Source organism: Phaenicophaeus curvirostris, chromosome 6 (genome assembly GCF_032191515.1).
Source record: "Phaenicophaeus curvirostris isolate KB17595 chromosome 6, BPBGC_Pcur_1.0, whole genome shotgun sequence".
In the NCBI taxonomy this organism is placed as follows: domain Eukaryota; kingdom Metazoa; phylum Chordata; class Aves; order Cuculiformes; family Cuculidae; genus Phaenicophaeus; species Phaenicophaeus curvirostris.
The window spans coordinates 38,676,614-38,698,187 of NC_091397.1; the positions used below are offsets into that span (position 1 = coordinate 38,676,614).

General features: G+C 41.0%; 1 protein-coding gene across 1 annotated transcript in view; it reads left to right on the plus strand.

The window, feature by feature from the left end:
- Positions 1-21,574, plus strand: part of BMPER (BMP binding endothelial regulator) — a 152,049-nt gene that overhangs the window by 62,918 nt on the left and 67,557 nt on the right. The window contains exons 7-9 of the mRNA XM_069859833.1: positions 15,945-16,044; positions 19,369-19,478; positions 20,109-20,249. Of these exons, the coding sequence (XP_069715934.1) occupies positions 15,945-16,044; positions 19,369-19,478; positions 20,109-20,249 (351 nt within the window). The remainder of the gene's footprint in view (positions 1-15,944; positions 16,045-19,368; positions 19,479-20,108; positions 20,250-21,574) is intronic.

A 21,574-nucleotide genomic window follows, 5' to 3' on the forward strand; every position in this document is an offset into this window, starting at 1 on the left:
TTGGTTACTCCAGATCATTTAAAACAGAAGTGGGTTGGGAGGAGAGGTCTCACACATACACACAAATTGGTAGTGTTTTTATCTAGAGAGAATGATGCATTTTCTTCTGTGTTTTCATTTAAAAGACAATCCTCCTGCTTCTGGTACATGTACATTCTTAAATGTTGTGGGAAGAATCAGCAGTATTTTGAGGAATCCCTCCTAGAAGAGTTTATCTTCATCCCTGTTTTGCTGTTTCTATTTCATTTACATTTAAGGAAGAAGCCATGTCATGCCTGTGTCAAAGCAAGAGCTGCCTCTCCTAGGACACCTCTCTAATGCCAGTTGGAGAATGTTTGGCATATGGAAGGTGGTGGCCATCTTCAGCTACTGAAAATCTCTGCTAAACTTTCCTTCCTTGAGAGGCAGGAATAAATCTGGTTTGTTTTCCCTTTGCATAAGTCCTAATTAGTGCTGGGGAAGACAGTTTGCACTTGCAGGTTACCATCTGGACAACCTTATTGCGTGATTTCTACAGATGCCTAGGGAGAAATGTAAGTCTTGGAGTTGAAAATAGCCTTTATATCTAATCTTCTCAAAATATGTTTTGCGAATCCTAACCAGGAAAAGTGTACACAATTTGGCAGAGTTAAGCTTATACTGGCAAAAAATTCAAACCTATCTTTTTCTGCACTCTGAAAATGCATGAGAGAAGAACTATTTTCTTCTAAAGAAATAATGAAATTATTTTGAAAATAAAGTCTCTGTGAAGTCTTTGAACTACAAACAAAATGGAGTTGCCAGTCAGACTCCCCTGGTGTTACATTAAAAATACCATCTTAGTGTCAGTCAAAATAACATTTTTTTAGATTAAATACTTGATTGATCCTAAAAATTAAGAGTTCAGGAATATAAAGCATAGCAAATACCAGAAGTACTTGTCACCCGCAGAAAAGAAAAAAATGGAAAGCCCTTAGCAATGACTACTCTAATATCAATTTAACTTGGACACAGAATTGCAAAGATCTCATACAGGCTCACTTGGCAACATTCGTTTGGTCCTCTGTTTCTGTCATCCTTGATCTGTTTCTGTCAGCTATTTTAGCCCTGTCTGTAAAAATATGCTTTTGCTAAGGAGCAAAGGCAGGATAAATTGCAGAAAGCATGTAAACAAACAAAGAAATCATGAAGCTTACAGGACAGCTACGGTTACAATTTTGTTAAGGTGCTTCCCATTTGCCCCTGGCCTTGTGGTACCTATTTAGATCATAAAGCTACTCAGGCCAGAACTTGGTCTTTTGGCTTTTTTTGTTTATGCTTGAAACCTGCAGCATATTGTTTATACCTATGTAAATGCATTACTTTTGTAGAAGAAGATCTGCATTACCCTGCTCCAAGGAGAACTGGGAAAAGTTTGTTAAGTCATTTAGTGACAGTGCTCCTGCATATAAGCAGTCTAATGGATGCGGGCAAGGCCTCAGATTCTGGACTGCCTTTTCTGGGACATATTATTATACCTAGGTATAGGTTAGGAGAGTTCTTATTGTCACTGAAATATTTGGGGAAACAACTTGAATATAGTCTGAAGTGAAGATAGCCAGCTGTGGAGAACAGCTGCCATTCACGGTGGGACAGCTTTTAGTTATTGAACATGGGCATTTTTGTGCTGTTGAGTAGCGCGCCTGGCTGCTAGCTGTTGTGCCAGGAATGGATGGGTGTCCAGTGGTAAATCCTTTATCATGTCTGTCAGTGCTATTGAAATGTCTTGGATAGTCACGGGGTCTCAGGTGGCATGGGCTAGTGAAAAGTAAATTTAGCCCAGAGGGACTTCTTAGCTAGCGTGGTCCATTCTTACAGCTCTAATTCACTCTAAATGGTCACTAATTGGAAGATGGTTTGTCTTGAATTGCTGATGGTTAGCAGCAACCTTCTAATTGCCATTTTTTTCCTATGCCTGTTCATGGTTTGATTTTACATAATTATCTTTGAGTGGTTTTTTTTTTCATGCATTTCTCTGGGAGGCAATTTGAGTACCACACACAGAGCTCCTTGTGATGTAGGGTAAAGATGCAGGAACTGTTCTTTGCATGTATGTAGTGCATAAGATATAGGGCTTAATCTGCTATATCAACTAATAGTACTGTTTATGTGATTAAAAGCACAATTACTGTACTGAATACATGGAAATAGAAGGCTGCATTCCTTGAATTCAGTAGATAATTCTGCTTTATGGTTTTTTTCCTCTCTTTCCAGTAAACCCAGGAACTACATACAGTGCTTTTGTATGGCATCTCATAACTTTGGCAAAGAAATGAGGCGGTCAGGTGGAAAATTCTTGCAGGGGAAGTGCAAGCCTTCCTCATCCCACGAGAGGTGGGCCATGGAAACCAGTCACTCTCTATGTCTAATCAGACATAGCATGTGTAGCACCATTGACATGCTAATAAAACTGTCAGGCCTTGGGACCAGTAATTTACACCCATGTTTTTAGATTCTCTGCAAGAAAAAAGAAACTCTCCTTGTGGATGAAAAATGATGTGTGAATCTGCAAGGCTGTGCTGAAAAGAAGCAGATGCTGACATTTCTAGAGTTAATATTTTTACCTTAAAAACACATCTGTCATCAGCCTCCACTTATAAAAGTGGAGGAGTACTTATCTAAATAAACATGGCAGCCATTTTATATGATCGGCCTGTTTTTTAAATAGTAAAAATATTGTATCATTTTGAAAGGTATAGCTGCCCTTAGTGTTAATTTGCAATAATAGGCTGGAGTTTGTGTACCTATTCTCTGCTTTAGAATAATTTCAAATGACACTTTCTCACAGTATCTGAAAACCTCCCTTCAAGGGCAGCGTGAGTCGAGGGAAGGTTAATAACTGGATGCGCATAAAGCTGAGAACACTGCAAATGCTGAAAACTTGCTGAGGAGAGAATTGTGGATTACAATCTCAGGAGCACATTAAAAAAATGAAGAGTAGGGGAAAAAAGGACCAGAACTTTTGGAGAAGTTAATCAAAGTTCTCTGCCTGTGAGATGAGGTTTACAATACAACTAATTCACATTTTCTGAAATGTCTTTGCTCTGCTAATTAACTTAACCTCTTTCCAGTAGTTCAACAAATCCTACATAAAAAATGTATGATTCACTTTCCTAAGGGAATCTTTAATGAGTCACTTTAGACTGATTTTAAGACCATTTTATGCCATTAGATAGGTACAGAGGATACTTAACAGGGCCAAGGAGATACCTACAACTGCAACCAACCCCAAATTTTCTTTGCTTGCTTCTTATCTATTTTGGGAGTACTAATGGCTTTTGATGACCAGGCAGTAACCCAAATATGAGAATGGTTTGTAATTTGCATTTCCAATTGCATATGGTATGACTTCCATTCTTAGTCTTAACACAGTGTAAGTATTTTCTGAAATGTAAAATGCAGAAAGATCTTCCTCTGTGAGAAGTCACAGAATCTGAAAAATTCTTCCTTTGGGATTTCTGGCCTCATCATTAGGCTCTAAAAATGTAATCCCTCTTTCTAGACAACTTAATGGTTTCATATGTATCTTATCGTTTTTGACTGCTTGGTGCTGGTGTTTTATCAAGAGGATGGTGGAGTGCCTTTGCCTTGGGCTGTGCCTCCATTATGAGGTGCTTTGATTAGCAAAATGTTATTGGAAAGGGACATACAAGTATTTCCAACTCCTCTGGCACTCTTTTTGAATGAGGTTAGCCACATGCTGTGGGCTGAACGTGGCCTATGTATATGGCCTCACAAAGAATTTAGATAAAAGACTATCCAGTTTGTGAATGTTATGTGAGCTTAGCTTGGAGGTAAGTGCCAAGCTGGTTGGCTTGTCATAACGATGCTGATCCAGAACAAGAACAGCTGCGGGCCTTCAGGCAGGTGCCAGAAGAACTGGTCTGGCCAAAATACAGCCAGCTCTGATGTGCTGTGGGTGCCTAAATAGTTAAAACCATATTTTTGTAAGTTCTACATCATGCCTAATCTGTCCCTGAGGGACCTATGATCTTTATAGGTCTGGGCATCAGCCTTTTACAAATGCTTTGCTGCCAATGAGAAGCCAACAATTAGCCACAGGATCCCACCCAGAAATTAACAGCAGTAGCTGGATATGATCTTTATTGGGAAAAAAATGGAAGACAGAGGAAACCTGAGTGTATGTCATGGTCCATGTAGGGGTGTGAAGGAGGAACGGACTTCTTAGGGTTTCATCCATCCTGTCTATGTGTACGTGCAGATGGTTTGCAAGCTGGGAAGGAGGGAAAAAACTGTGATTCCCATATAATTCTTGCCAGTCAGGACTGGGAAATGTCAGTTTTTGCTGCTGATGCTTCTGTAAGTCATTACCCCTGGAGGAAGGAGGAAGTGGTAGTGGAACTGTGACTTGTAAATGATTCCTAATCAAAGTGCTTCCCAAGGCTATTCCTGGAGAGCTGCAGATTCCTCAGCACCTCTTGCTCAGGCTTGTGTTTAAGACTAAAATGTGTTACTTCCTGTTGTTCACAAGCCGTGTCTCCAGAGAGGGACAGTTCTGGGTAGTACAAAGTGGTGGCATTGTGCACTGTGGTATTAGGAATATTTCTGTAGATAAGTACTGTTGGCCTGCACTGAGTCTAATCCTGTGCCATGTCAGGTAGACTGGAGCTACCCCTGTGACGATTTCTCTGTAGGAACAGTTTCATAACTGACTGATTTCATAAAGGTAGCTTAGTTTTCCTAAAACTTCATTTCCAAGGAAACCTCTGAATGAGCTGTAGTTTAGCGCTTTCTTGTGCTGAAGACTGCATAAAACCTTAAAGTGTATTTTTAACTCTCTTTGCTAAGTGCTTAGGACAAACAGGGTCTCCTGTTAATGAAACCCTTTGATGGATGCATTAAGGAAGCAGTGCGTATGTAATCCTATATTTCCTGAGGTTACCTCAGCAGTATGCATAACATTTAAGGAGGGTACGTGCATGCATAAAGGTCTTGTAAAAAGCTAGAAATAGTGTCCTTACTACTACTACTACAATAGTATGATTTATTTTAGCTTAGATGTTCTACAGATATCAATGTGCTTTATCATCAAACCTTCAGGCAAGGGCATCCGTAAATTGTAGAAACAGCCAGTGAAGGATTAAGTCTCAACCTCTCCAATACCTCATTGCCTGAATCACTGAAGGAGATTTGTTCTTTTTACTTCTGAATAGAACAGTGACTTGGTGTGGGCTATTCTGGCAGGCTTTGACCTAGTGACAACTTTTCCAGATTCAGGTGTGTAGGCACCTTCTTGTAAATTGTGTTCTTTTTTTTCTCTGCCAAGAACAACCACAGCTGGTTTTATTCACAACCTTATTTGTACATTTGTGCTTCCAAAAAAGAAGCTTCAAACTGTGTGATGAAATGAAGTTCATATTGTCTATGAGGAAGTATCCACACTGCTGAAAATAAAGCCTTTATTTCATATCTAAATGCCAGATGTCAAAACTTGAGTGTACAGAGGTTTAATTCACTCAAGTCTTGCAATTTAGTCCTGCAGATTACTTGGGGGGAATTATTTAAAACGAATGCTCTAAGGCAAAGAAAACTGTGTGGATACATCTGTAGTTTCTTGTCATGACCGAGTGTTTTAAAGAATGATGATGAAGTGAGAGTCAGAATTGTCACCTTTCTCAGGACCACAATGGTACTAGTATTGTGTGTGTGCAAGAAACATGCTAGGGACACTGAATGGATTTAATAACTGTGTATCTCTGCAAATGGACTATTCAGAAGGAAAAGCCGTTCTCAGAATGGAGGCCAGTACTGTGCTGTAATGTGGGAATTGGAAGTGAGTGTGAAGGTAGTTGCCAATAGCTGCCAAAGTCTGGGGTTTATAGGAGTACCATTTACTGTAGGACATAGCAAGAAAAGCTCATAAGGTACTATCACAAAGCTCATGCTGCAAAAAAAGAAAAAAAAAAAAGGAAAATATTTGTGCAAGTTTATCCTATGAAAAGCAAGTGCTATTTATATAAATACATTGTGGCAGTGACTATAATTTTGCAAGCACTGGGCTAGAAATTTGAAACATTATGCAAATGCACTGGGGGTGTATACACAACTGTACACCCACTGGTCTGTGCTTCATGTGTTCTTGATGCCAATGAAAACAAAGCAGCCTCCAACTGATTCAGAGGAAAAGTCATGGCTGCAAGAAGCCAGGACCTGCTTTACAGAGCTACTGCTCTGCTTCTAATAATGGAGGTTAGGAAAGTCCCTTGGATTTAACCCTAAATTTCTTATTATCTGGGAGAGGACATGAATAAGCTGAAGAAGCTTTTTAGTGGTTTTTAATAGTTTTTCTGGCCACAGTTTCCAGCATAACATGTTGCGATTTTTCATAGAAACAGTTCTTTTTAGAAGAGATAAATAATCATGTGGCTCACAGCAAAGGTTCCATAGTCATTGGAGACCTCTGGTGTAACAGCTGAATTAATCACAAATAGCTGAACTTTGTCCTGCAGTGGCATGCCAGAATTGTTTCCTTGCCAATGTCTTTGCTTCCCTTCTGCTGTCCCCATGAAGTTGCTGCTCTTTACTTCTGTGGTGGTGAACTCTGCCCCTTTCTGCAGTGTGGGGCTGCCTTCCTGGCCCATTCTTGCTTATACTGGCTCATTTTTCACCATTGCCTGAGCTTCTGGAACTTTTGTTCAAAATACTGTCATCCAAAGCAGACTGGAAATCAATAGAAAAACTCCCACTGATTTACATGACCTTTGATGTGGTCCTTGCTTACATCCTGTTTCAAAGTCCACCTCTTCCACCAGGTATGTGACTTCTGACTTCTATCATGATAGAAAGCCATTGTGCTGTAGTTAGTGCTGTACGGTGCTAGATCCCTATCCCTATTTTCCTTAGCAACATTAAAAGAGGTGACTTGGAGCTGTGTGAGTGCGCCCTGTGCAGCAACTTAGAGGGAGATTAGAGGGGGAAGCATAGCCTATAGAAGGATGTCTGGTTCATGGGAAAAACCAAGACGTGGAGGCTACATGCAGTGGGACCTTTCACTGCAGCATTTCTGTTAAGCACCAATCTATTACTAAAAAGCTAGTTTTAATTACAGAAGTCTGAAGCCTTTTACAACCCAGCATGGGCTATATAAGGTTCAGTGGTAGCAATCAGTTCAATGAGACCTGCAGCGAGGAAGAGAGTTTGATTAATAAGTGTGTGAAATGGCAGCAAGTAATGGAGGTGATCTGAAAGTATTCAGACTAGAGGAAAAGCTGGATTTGAGATGGTAGCAAATCATCTCCATGCTGAAAACAAAGACTAACCTGCTGTGTTGCACTACGCATTGTCAGTAAGGTTGAGAAAATGAAGATAGCTTTTCGGAAACTCTCTTACTGGGAAAAAAAATCTGATAAGTAAGTGATGCTCTCTTGCTGGAAGTGCTGCCTGGGATAATTAAACAGCTCACAGAAGTGCAGTGTGAATCCAGACATCTCTGAGGTGTAGAGAGATACTGTTGATTATTTAGCAGAAGAAGGACTAGGCACTTATATCACAGAATCATAGAATAACCAGATGGAAGAGACCCACTGGATCATCGAGTCCAACCATTCCTATCAAACACTAAACCATGCCCCTTAGCACCTCATCCACCCGTGCCTTAAACACCTCCAGGGAAGGTGAATCAACCACCTCCCTGGGCAGCCTGTTCCAGTGCCCAATGACCCTTTCTGTGAAGAATTTTTTCCTAATGTCCAGCCTAAATCTCCCCTGGCGGAGCTTGAGGCCATTCCCTCTTGTCCTGTACCCTGTCACCTGGGAGAAGAGGCCAGCACCCTCCTCTCTACAACCTCCTTTCAGGTAGTTATAGAGAGCAATGAGGTCTCCCCTCAGCCTCCTCTTCTCCAGGCTAAACAACCCCAGCTCTCTCAGCCGTTCCTCATAAGGCCTGTTCTCCAGCCCCTTCACCAGCTTTGTTGCTCTTCTCTGGACTCGCTCCAGAGCCTCAACATCCTTCTTGTGGTGAGGGGTCCAGAACTGAACACAGGATTCAAGGAGCAGTCTCACCAGTGCCGAATACAGAGGGAGAATAACCTCCCTGGACCTGCTGGTCACACCGTTTCTGATCCAAGCCAAGATGCCATTGGCCTTCTTGGCCACCTGGGCACACTGCTGGCTCATGTTCAGTCGGCCGTCAACCAACACGCCCAGGTCCCTCTCCTCCAGGCAGCTTTCTAGCCAGACTTCTCCTAGTCTGTAGCACTGCATAGGGTTGTTGTGCCCCAAGTGCAGGACCCGGCATTTGGCCTTGTTAAACCTCATGCCATTGGACTCTGCCCAGCGGTCCAGCCTGTTCAGATCCCTTTGCAGAGCCTCCCTACTCTCCAGCAGATCAACACTTCCACCCAGCTTAGTGTCCTCAGCAAACTTGCTAAGGGTGCACTCGATGCCTTCATCCAGGTCATTGATAAAGACATTGAAGAGGGCTGGACCCAGCAGTGAGCCCTGGGGAACCCCCTTGTCACTGGCCTCCAGCTGGATTTCACACCATTTACCACCACTCTCTGGGCCCGGCCATCCAACCAGTTTTCCACCACAGAGATGAAAGCTCTGCCTTGTGCACGTAACTTCAGTGACATTAAAGTGTACCTAATGAAAGACAGAATAATTTGTGGGACGCATTTCTGTTTGCAGGAGAGATTTTTTGAGAGGCATGGATCTGCTCCTGGAAAAAGCCTGAGGAGTTGAACTGTCCAAGAGAAGGATCTCTAAAATCCAGTACCCAAAGCAGAAAAAGTATGTGGGCTCCAAATGAGAGCACCCAGCACTCAGCTTAGTTGTGGGCCAGTGTGGAACACAGTTATCATCAAATCTGTACTGGGGTACTGGGGAAAAGCCAAACCAAACCAAACCAAAATGGAATAAGAAAGACAGGAAGAAAAATGTCTCATCTCATGGGAACACTGCAATAAGTATGGGGGACAGACCTATTTTATGTCCCATAGCCGATACTAACCTAGGAATAGAGATGTTTCAGGAGCAGCAGAAGTAATGAAGCTCTGTTTCTATAGATGTGTAGACCTTGATCCTTTATCTGCCTTAACTGCAATAATCTGAGCTTTCCTCCAGCACCTCCATGATACAAGCACCAAGTGAAAGGCAGAAGGTCATGGGAATGCTGCCTGGATGCCCAGCTGCTGCCTGGTGCTCTGGGATGTTTTCTGGTGTCCCTTTCTAAAGGGAAGAAATTGGGGGTTCTCTACTCTCTGCAGCACTTTTGACAAAGCTTGTAGGAACTTAATATCCTTGAGATCTTAATGTCATTTTGATTCTTGCTATTTTATCCCTGTATACTTTTTTCAGAGGAATGCCTTGATTGTTTGTGGGTGGAGCTGATCAGGGATGCACAAGCTACAAGTGAACCTGGTTTGTGCCTGCATAAGCTTTCTTTCTGAAGGAAATCAGCTTGAAAGGGGAAAACTGCACATCACAATTAAATCTTTTGAGGCCTCAGAATGAAGAAGGGGTATTTACAACATCACTTTCAACCAACAGCTCAGTGTGTAAGCCCTGGAGGAGAGAGGGCTGCTGGCTGTTCAGCTCCTAGACTCTACAGCTAGGCTATAGGGTCAGTGAGTCATTTAATTTTAGCTAGATTGTGAAGCCAGATGCACTATAATCCCAGCAACACTTCTCACAGCGCTATTAGACTGGAGAAATATGACCAAGTGCTGGTTGCACTGAGTCCCCCAGCTGAGAGCAGAGCACTGTGTGACCTTCCCCGAGGAGCCCTTCTGCAATTCCAGCAACTGCGGAATTTTAGGAGCAGTGTCTCTGCCTGTGCATACCTAAAGAAAGCTACTGTGCAACCCAAGATTTCACTTTCCAGAATGTTCACTTTCACCTAAGGCAGTAAATACCCTGGTCCTTCACCTCCTTGGACAGGAGTGTCAGTGTGAACTGTGTTTAGAAACATGAAAGAACCAGGTTCAGCAACAGTCTGATTTTGAAGTGGAGAACCATGCCCCAGAACAGCGTACTTTACTCTGTAAGGGGATGCTGTGGTATTTCAGATATGCATTTGCAAGCAAACACAGCACCTCACTTCCCTCTGAAAAAGAGAAAATTTGTTTTCTTCATCCAAGTAATCCCAGGAAATGTGACTCTCAAGAAATTTGATAGATGGCAAGACTGGATTGACATAAGTCACTTTGTACACCTGGCATGTGATTGATGGAAAGCACGACAGTATTTTATAGCCTTCATCCTTTCTGAAGCTACTAACTAATGGGTAATGTAGATAATTCCTCAGCAGATGGATACAACCATGTATATAGTAACAATGAAAGGCTGAGGCTTTTTTGGTTCCTGGTTTTAGGTTGTGATATTCTAACTCTGTGACACTTTGCAACTGCAGTTGCAATTAGCTAAGAGCTCGGGGACCTGGATTTACATTAATTATAGGCAAATGATTGAGATTTCTTATTACTACAGTCTGTGGATGACATACTACACACAACTACTCATATCATAAGGACGCACATGAACGGAGAGGTCTCTGCTAGAAATTGATGGAGTTCTTTAGGCTTCTGTTGGATGTGTCAAGGAATGCCTTTGCATCAGGATGAGAGAAAACAGAGGGAAACAATAGTTTAAGAGTTGTGCCTTTTCTTTGCCCCAGAGTTTGCTCTAGAAATTTATTTGTAAGACTCTTTCAATTTACCATTTCTCGTCTGTGTAGATTTTAGCTACTATTTAAGACATTAAGGCAATATTTTATATCCACTCTCATCTGCATGATCTGGTACTGGAACAAAGAAGAGCTCTTTAGAGCATTTGCTCAACATACAGTTATTAGGACACCACTTTAGACAGTCACTAGTATGACTTTCTAAAGCTGATATCCTAGCAAAAATAAGATTTAAGATCTAGATCCAGGGTTTAAAGATCTAGTGCACACAAGGCAGAATAAACAACTGTTGTTTTGAACTGAAGTTCAGGATCTCCCTATTCTGAATTTTATCCAATACTTTCTAAAGAAGCATTTTTAAAATCCTAGTCTAGACAACAGATCAGGCTGCAGGGATGTGGGAAGCTCTGGCTTGTCACCTGACTGCTGAACTAATTGTTTTACTGTTTGCGTTTACGTGGAAAACTGTTCTGCTACTTTGGGCATTTCCTAAAAAGCTTCTCCCTCAGGTGATACTTCCAGGGAACTTTCACTGTGCATGGCATGGCTGTTTCAGGGACCCTGAAATACTGCGTAAGGGTAAAGTTCCTCCAGGAAGCTGTCTGCCGCGTACTACACCAGCATTCGTAGGAGAACCAGAGTGTCTTTCGTCTGGTTTGGGAGAGAACACCTATTTTATTTCTAAATTCCAAAATCTACATATGCTACCCTTGCAACTGTGTGCCTGAAGCCTGCTTACATATCACATCAGGAACTATATATGTCATTGCAAACCCATGCTGTAGGTTTACAAGCATGTGATTCCAGGGGTGTCTTAAGATGTTTGCATAGGATATGTTGCTCATTTGTCTTATGTATTTAGTACACATTTGGGAGGTAGTGGAATTCTTTACTATCACACAGTAATTATTATGTCAGACAGAGCTTCTGGTGACCAACAAATGTATGCAAGCCAGCACACTATCGAATTCACATAGGAAGCCTTACATGCATCAGCAAATATGGTGTATAAAATTAAAGTCCTGATATGCTTTAATATTTTTTTTTTCCAGAATGGTAATACTTATCATTATCTGAATCTCAAATGATATGTGTGTCTCTTTATCTGCAGATTTCTATTCATTGCCTTTATGCATTGGCGTCGTGAAACAAATAATGTTTCTTAATTTGTTCATGGTGGCTGTAGTCACCTGCACTGTGCTAAAGCGACTGAAGACAGTCAGTCATACAGTTGTGTGTTTATTTGGCTTCTCTTCCCACTGGCATGGGGCAGATTTGCTCAGTAGTGACCCTGTTGAAATGTCAAAGGTATTTCCCACGCTGATGGTGTAAAATCTTTATTTATAGGTAGGGACAACTTTGAACATCTGTCTTAGTTCTTAGAGTGAACCCTGCGGAGGCTACAGTGTGCATCTAATCTTGCTCTAAATATCTGGAATATGTATTCTGGAGCTGAGAGAAATGTTATGTTGATATTTCTTTATGATTTTTTTACCCTGTACGGATAGCCTCACTGGTAGCAAATGAAACTTTCCATGCTTCTAGAATGAAAGTTAAAAATAAATGCTTACAGTTCATGGTGGGCTGAATCCTAATGCCAGCACTTAGACAAAATGTTCTGCAAAATCAATGGAAATTTTTCTTCTGTTGGAGGATTAGCAGAGTCTTTTGAGCACAAGGTGAACATAGGGCAAAACTAGGGAGGAGTCTTTTATATGATTTATAGCTTCAGTAAAGCACAGAGATAAAGCATAGAAGTGAAATGGAAAATGAGTTGCCCAGAAGAAACATAGTTCTTGATAATATTGAAGTTAACCTTTAACATTTAATAACATCTATATAAAATATTATTATTTTTAGACATTATCAGTAGCAAACAAATTGGGAGTATGGAAGCCTCTCTCCTCCTGTGATTTCATGAGTGCTTTCAAGATCTGCTTATGATGAGGGCAGCTCTGCTGCCAATGGTCACTGTTCTTCCCTTCGTGATAGATTAAGCCTAGAGCTCCTGGAGATTAATTGCAGCAGGCTCCCAACTTTTGAGGAGACTTTGGACAGACATTTTTTTCTGCAGATATTTCTCTCTCTGTCTGTCCTAGCACACAAAATGCATACATGCTGTGTGCCAGGCATGTGAGTAGCCTGCTCAGGAGCTGTACTCTATCCTTCATCCAGTGTCTCCAGCAAAGTCAGCCACAGCCTGGATGGTCTGTCAACTCTGCCACATTCTTGTGTCCTCATTGAACAGTGAAGTATCACATTAGAGGCAGGAGCTTAGAAGTGGATGAATGGGTAGCTAGACTAGCTCCATGTCTTTGTTTTAGGAAACACTTGTCTGTCTTTCTCAAAGATGTACCTCTTGTGAGAGAGGTAGAGAATGCTATTTCATCTTCCCCTCTCTTCTGTCTCTTGAGAAAGCTGCTGTTGAGAGGAGATGAGATGATACCTCAGTTCATACCGCCCTCTGAGCCAATGTCAGGGAGACTCTTGCTTCGTTTTGCAGATAAGAGCTGGCAGCAGGACTTACAGTGGGTTTCTTTTGTCTCTGAAGTGGAAAGTGAATCTTTCCATTGCAGACTGTAGATTTCTTGCAAAATCTGTTACCTCTAGAGGACTCTGAACTGCAGCAGCATCCTCTGATTAAGGCTTCACATTGCTCAAGGATTTATTTGCTTAGCTCTTGAATAGCATTTCTCACAGGAAGCAGATGTCGCTTGTACTTTATTGGCCTGTGCTGGCTTCCAGTTCAGGTTTGATTTTACTGGAAGATGTTGCTTCAGACTTGGAATATTCTGGCTGCCTGGGAGGTGTTCTGCTTAACAGGGAAATGTGAGCTAAAAGCTGTAGATGTAATTGGGAGGTGGAGGAGGCAAGGTGTTTACTGTGCAGTTCCCACTGTGGCCTAGGTCATCCAAAGCCAATCTTTTTACTCTCCAGACTTCTTTTTTTCCCTTGATTTTTTTTGTTGAACTTCTGTTGCACTGTTGTTTTTTTCCCTGCAGCTTTTTTTTTCCCATGCAGTTTAAATCACTGGCAGCACTAGCTAATCCTGCTTTGAATGCTGGTATTCTGAATGGTTTGTGAGTTTTGAATTGTGAGGCTTTTAAGACAACAGAAATGTTGTGTAGATTTTGGACATTTCCTTGTAGTGCCCAATGGGCTATCTCTCTAAGCTCTGTAGGGCAAGTACAATTATTCTTGCTTTAAATGGTACACGTTGATTTGTTTCAGGCTGTTTTTGAACTTGCACCCTGGCATGATATTCAAGTCTGGCAGAGCCTATCTGGGGCAGCAGGAGGCTAGAAAATAGTTTGGTGTTAAAAGCAGCGTTGCAGCTTTAAGCAGGAGTAGCAGTGGGGTAAAGGGAGAGATGCAACTGGACTTAGTTTTGTGCAGAGGAGGGACCAGTACAAAAGGTAAAAAAGGAGCAATAAACATAAGGGTGAAATGAACAAATATTTCTGTGGCATTTTATATCTAAAAATACATATCTATGCAACAGACTGCAAAGGCAATGTCTCCATAATGTGCTAAGCATAAGCTTTGATTCAATCTGTCAGAGAAGCAAGACTCCAGAGCAGCTGAGGCACAGGATATGTGAGAATTAAAGACAGAAGCAAGATTGCAAGGATGGACCTATGCTCACCATGTGTTGAAGCATTGCTTTATCTTCTGTGGTTGTATCCCCGATCCTGTCACCAGACTGTCTGAGGTCTCCATGCTCTGCTTTCCCATTTGCTGAGTTGTCACTGAAGTTTGGACTTTGTCTTCTCGTAGCCTTTTTCCCTGGGCTGAATGATGGCACTGCTTCAAAAAGCCCTTCTTTTGTATTTTCCCTTTCATTTTCCACCTGTGTCTCTTCTTACAGAGCTATTCCCTGAGCATCATAAGGAACATCAGTGAAGAATTCATTTTGTTTTGTCAAGTTTCTGGTCTGACCCTTAATTCAGAGCAGTCATTTCAACCCACAATAAATTCTGTGTTCCTGCATGCCGCAGTGAAAGAATTACGAGCAGTCCTTAGCCAAGTGCATTCAGGATGCTTTGGTAGCCCCATGGGGCAGGTAGACTTCAGTGCCTGAAAACTTATTATAGAACGAGGGTACAGTCAGTATGTTATTTTCTGTATAATAGTGTATATGTAGGTCTGCCTGTATGTAAAAGCTTTTACATGATTCACTGAGGCCATTAGGAATGGAATGGCATGCTATCATTTCAGACACAGAGCTCTTGAAAATGAACAGCTTTTTCCATCTTTCCCCAGGGAGCACCGAGAAGCATCCAGTGTGTAGGTGGGAGGAGACTGTTTATAAGTCTTCCATCACAGCGTCCAAGAACACAAAGCTTACTGTTGGGATGTGCCTGCAGCTTTGAGTGATAAATAGTAGAGGGCAGTTAGATGAAAAGGGCTGACTTCTCTTGCTAAGACAAAGGTGGACTGATTTTTAATGTTTAACAACCTGGACCTCATGCGTATGGAGCACATGTTGGTAGAGGGTCCAGAACTAAACACGCACTATTCTGTGAGCATGGTGAAGTAATCAGGCAACAGAGCACAATGAGAACAAAGATCTCTTTTGCTTAAGCTTAGACTTGTATTCCGTGCTTTCATCTTTGCCGTGCTTTTGGCCTCTCTCTGCTATTCATTGATAACCAGGTTGCTTATTTTTTTCTTATTTTTTGCCACATTCATTCTCAAAATTTCATATACCCTCTTGGATTCCAGTTTTCTGAAGAAAGCAGACTTTCTGGATTTGCATAGGCTAACAAGAATGTACTTTCTTAAGTGATTTTGGCTTATTTGGTTTCTGAGGTCGTGGACCTGGCACAAGAACACCTGCTATCACATTGCTTCAGCTTTTAATCCCTGTCCCAGACAAGCCTATAAGGGCACGGCATAGGAGGTGAAGAATAATGTAAAAAATTGCTCAGTAACTTTTTTGAACATCCAGAAAGGTTCATGGATAACAATTTTATTCTCCTTCATTTTCTCATATCCACACCAAGAAATAAGATAGAAAGATACTGTTTCTTCAGCTTACATTCATTGCTTGAGAGAATGAAAACGTATAAATAATCCAAGGTTTTTGCCAGCAATACAGAAAGTGTTACAGGACAGTTGTGCACATTCCTTTTATGTCTGATGCAAGCAGAAATTTACGTTGGCAAATACTGCTTTGGCCAAGGGTTTTCAAAACTTGTTACCAATCTGTGTGGGTGTGTGCATTTCTACTTGCCATGTTGCTTTTTTTTTTTTCCTAACTTAGCCTATTTTCCTTCAGGGTGGCATGACGCAGTGCATCCAAGAAGTCTGCCCCATCCTCTCATGTCCTCAGCACCTCAGTCACATTCCTGCTGGACAGTGTTGCCCCAAATGCTTAGGTGAGTGGTTTTTTTCCCCTGGAAATTTTGTAACTGGTATGATGTGTTTCTGCATAGCATCTCTTATACCAGTATTTCACAATACTGCTAAATTCTAGGAGATGGAAGAGACAGTACTTAGTGGAGTTCATAATCTATAGGTTTAAACAGGTACTCAGGGTCAGCATGTAAAATTGTTTTGGGTGATATTAAGTAAGCAGCTGCATAAGAGCATTTGAGCATAGACCAGTTGGCTTACCTAGAGAGTTAAAAACAGATAAGTTTCCCACCTTCTTTACATGTTCTACAAAGGAGGTTGAAGTGGGAAGAAATGTTTCATTGGAATTTGCCACAAGAAAAAGGCTTCACCCTCTTATTTTTATTCAAGTGTGCATTTGCATTCTTGGTTTGAGGAAATACAGGCCAGAGGAAACTTCTGGACTGCAATTGCATTCTTGGAAGTTGTTGTCAGCAAGGACAGGGTCCCAGGAGTCCAGCTCATGGTTGCCTTCTTAAGGTGGTATCACAGTTTCAGCCAGGAATATTTTCAATTATGTCTTTCCAACACATTTTAGAGGACTAAGTCAGAGACCTCTAAGAAGGGCTAGTTCTTCCAAGTCATGGCAAGAAAGGCAGTGACTTTGAGAGCCCATATTTTGCTCCTACCATGTCCACACATCCCACACACAAACCTTCCTCAGCATGTTTCTCTCTATTTCGTAAACAAGGAACACTTACAGTCTACCAAGTAAATTAACTTTAATTTGGTCTATGAGGTTATAACTAGGTTTGGAAAATTTTCAGAGCTGATTATTCTTAGTTCTTCAACAGGAACTTTCTGTCAGTTTGATCATGTCTTTACTACTATCCAAAATTTGTTTTCAGGATTAGGTTAGGAATACAGAAAGGTCTGGCCATGGAGGCAGCAAGCCATAGAGATTTCTAGCTTCTCATAATACTTAACATTTTTGACAGCTGGAAACAAACCTGAATGTGTTTTATTGGTAATAGAGAATGCTGAAGATAAATATCTGCCTGGAACTGCAGCATCAGACAGTAATACAGTAGAGGAATTAAATGAAGAGGAGAACAGTTTGATCACTGAGCTTCTGTTTTGGCTGAGGACAGTTTTACTTTCCGTCTGTACACTCCTGTTGTCCTCTCCACCCCATGCTTTTCCCAACTCAGCCTTCCCCTCTTTGATTTAGGAATTCAAACCCCAGCTTTAATTTTTGACTGCTTCATGGCGATTTTTCTACAGATTCTTTTTTCCCCTCCCAGAAATGTGTGTAAATGAGTTCACTAACAATAATGGTTTTCATTTTATGTGGTCTTTTCTCTAAAACCTGTCATATACCTGTGAATAGATAATGTCTGTTCCCAGGGAAGCGTTAGAAGTTTTGGGGCTGAGTTAGAGCCAAGGGATGTGTAGCGCACTGCATGGCAGTTGGGAAAGAGAAACATTTACAGGGATGCTGAGACGTGGTTTTTAAAGTATCATGTGGAGGACCTCCCTGCAATTGAATTCCTGATACTCAGCGTATGTAGCTTAGAAGAATGCAGTGGACTCTACTGGGACTTGAATTATTAGTTTAACTAGTGGTTATGAGCCAGCAAAGCTGACCATCAAGCCAATATCTTCCCCATCACATCTTTTAAAGTGGTAACTCCTTTGTCAGTGGCTTTTTACCAACTATTTGAACTGAGTTGGCCACCCGGAATTGTGCTGGGTGGTTTGCAAGGCATGGCAAGAGGGTGTAAGACAGAACTAGACTTCTGTTCACTTGTTGACATAAGTTATGCGATTGAAATCCTGGCTCCACATAGAGCAGTAGAAGTGTTGTTACAGGCGGGACTATGGCTAGGCTTTGCCCATTAAGTGGTGCATGTATGTAGAGCAGTTCCATTTAGGGCTAATGAGCATTATCAACTGATTTCATGTATCAGTCCAGCAAGAGAAATTAAGCCTTTTCAGAAAGATGCACATTTGGTAAAAGGAGGGCTGGTTATGCCAGCACAGTTTAGTCCAGGGTAACTAATTTGCGAAAGACAGATATTCAGATTGTGTCTAACTGAACAACAGCAATTATTTCTTAATTTTTATTTAATAGCTGTTTTAACATTAGGTTTGTAAAACCACAAGGCAAATTAAATGGATTTTGCTGTGTGCTTATCCTTTTGTTTACTTATATCTCAGAGGAAACTGGAACTTTTTTTTAAGCATTTCAACATTTATCAGGAATTATTTAAAAGGGAAGGATTACAGTGTGCCAAGACCTGATGGTTTGAGAGCTGAAGTATTGGCCTAGTACTTACTGACTTGTTTTATGTACTTGTAGCGGCTGTTCGCTACCTTTGAATCAATGCTCATTTAACAACAGACCTCAGAAATGATAAGCCAGGAGACTGGCAGCCACTCATAGAGGAACATATTAATTGCCTACTACAAAAAATAAATGGGGGAAGGTATTAAAAACTAGGTAGACAACCATAGTGTTTTCATGTGAGATTTTGTAAAGAGCTTATCTTTATATATTACAATGGTCACTTGTTTAAAATAAAATAGCCTGCTAGGAAACAGGCTGAGGAATAAGAGAAGCTTGCAGAACTGCAAAGTGTATTGCAGCTGGTTTCTGGAAGTACTTGCAGGATTGTAAGACTTCAGGAAGGATTTGTTATTGATGCTGCCTTGTGTAGTGCTCTAAATCTTGCCTCGCTCTCATGAAACCCAAATATTTTATGGGTTATAGAAACTAAATATCTTGCTTTACCCTCATTCTGCTCACAGATGATGCAAATGCCTGTATTACCTGGAGCCTTGCGTGAACATGGTACACCAAGCTAACTTAATGAAAGTGGACAACACCTATGTTTTTTTTACATCAGTGTTACTGGGTTGATTTAGTTTGGCTGCTGTGAACCCCTGAGGTAGATATGCTAAAACCAGTTAAGGCTGCTTTATTTGATAAGTTATTGCAGTAAGCTAAAGACTGTTTAAACTAGTTTAAGTGTACCTACCCTAAGAGTTTGCAGTGCTTACTTTTTGTTCCTGTAGCTGCACTGTACACTTTATGATGAGAAGGAGAAGAAAGATTTTTCCAATAAAAACATGCCATAAATCATATTTATATTCCCTCCCACGGTAGAATTTGTACAGATGAATGTGTGCTAAAAGAACAGTGAACTGTTAAAAGTACATTTTCTTTCACACTAAAATGGAAACACATAGCAAATGACACATTGCACATGAATTTGGTCTGGTGACAATAAGCCCTACTATTTTTGTTGACAATATGGCATCTTTTCAACCACATTCTGTTTCTATTACTGTTTATTTATATTCAGGACAGAGGAAAGTGTTTGACCTCCCATTTGGAAGCTGCCTCTTTCACAGCAATGTGTATGATAATGGGTCTTCATTTATTTATGACAACTGCACAATGTGTACATGCAAGGTGAGTCCACAGTGCTTTGGTATTGCGCACTGGTTGTCTGGCTAAGCAGTAATTTGTATGGCTGTGGAACTGTAAACCCTGATACTGTTCTTTGGCATCTTGTGTGGTCCCCAAGAATCTGATATGAAGAGCACTTGCAGTTGTGCTAGCAGAGTTAAAAAAGTTGCTGACTGCCTCAGCTGAGAAACAATGCCTGACTCAATGATGTGATGCAAAATGAAGTTTCTTAGATTATGTAAACCTGTTTAAGTTTGCATTGCAGTGGAAGAGGTGTTTCTAAATGGTGAATAACACATCTCTGCTGAAGGGCAGTTGTTTTTTTTAGTTCCTCTAGCATGACTGTGACTACTTGCATTTTTGCACCTAGGCACAAAAATTGAAAATACCACTGAAACAGTAAGATTTCACAGGCCAGCAGAAGTACAAGCTAGGCTTTACCTTCACAGACCATGAAAGGTTCCCTTAATCCAGTAAATAATTTTCATTTTCTCTGAGATGCCATTTTCAAAGTTGTTGGGCTGTAGCTTGGGTGGATGCAATGACTGCAAGCAGAAAAGTTATGGTAAGGACACACAGGAGCTTGAACATCTTGGTGATAATGTCATGATTTCCTTATGTCCTTTTACCCAGGATTCAACAGTGATATGTAAGAAGAGGTGCTTACTTCCTGGTGAATGCAATAAAAACAAAGACCAGTGCTGCAAGGAGTGTGTCTCATATATCTCTCCTGAGGAAGTGAAAGTGTGCAAGTTTGGGAATAAGGTCTTCCAGGTATTGTTTTAGGTGTAGCTCAAGAATAGATGCCATTGTAACAACTGAAACAGCATGAGTTTATTGTAAATTAGTATTGCAGCTTGTTTTTTAGCAGGATACTTGCCATCCTGGTTGATGATGGAACAACTCAGAGGCAAAACTGCAAAATTTGCCATCTGTTTTTTTTCTGAGTTTATGTAAATTCTGCTGATACACAACAGTTAAAGATTTGTCTCTTGATGTGACATGTTGTCTCCCTCTCCATATGCAGACATTCATGCTGCCATTTTATGACAAGTAATGCATTTTTAGCAAGAGACAGTAATGTTCTGCTTTTCCAAACAAATGCTGATATACACAGAGAAGATATTCTGAGTGGTTTGTAGGCCTTATCTGCTGAGCCAGAGACTCTTCCATGGCTGAGCCAACAAGAGCTGTACGAAGTTAATCTTGGCTGAAAGTTACTTGTCTTGATTTACTACACTTCATGTCTCTGCTAAGGACAGCACCCCTGACATCTTATATTGGGACAGCCATGTAATAACTGTTACTTACTGGACTCTCACCCAATGTTTTCAAGTCACAAGGGATTCCCTGCAGAACACTTCTGCTATTGCTAAAACCCTGTTTGTTTTTCCAAGTGGTGTGGCTTTTTTCACACTGTGTCAGAAAAAGATTCTGTCACCTCATAGGCCATCTGTGAATTAAGAGACCCTTGAATCAGATCAAATGTTAAATCCTTTGTGAATACTTGGTTTGCTGAGCCAGAATTGCTTCCCATTTATTCCATCTTTTGTGTACATAGCTGAAGTGTTTATTCTGGAAATTACATGTGAACCTACTGTACGCTGAGGCTATACTCCATCTGATTGGCACTTTCACACTGGTGCTATTGTGCTTCAGGAACAAATGGCTGCTTCTTAAGTCACCCAACTAAAATATTCTGCTTCTTGTGAAGATTTTATTATATTACTAAGTACTATATGGAGTAAGAAAAAATAACAGGACAGTACACCCATTTCTGGCCTCGTGTGCAGAAGGTAAATCCAGCATCACTCTGTCAAAGCTAATGATCTAACATAGGTAGAATGGGCGCAGCTGTGAGACAAAAAATCAGTGTAACTATGGGCAGTCTGCTGTGATATGTTCTGGTACCTTAGAACATGATTGGAAAGAAGTCATTAGAGACCCACAAGAACATGTGCTGCTTCAGAAATACCAGGGAATTGTAAGATGGCCTGGAAACAAAAGACAGGGGAGAGACAGCCTTTGACCAAGTATGCTGCACTGAATAAGTTAGATTCCTTGGCATTTCAGATTCAATCTGTTTTTCTCGCTGGTCA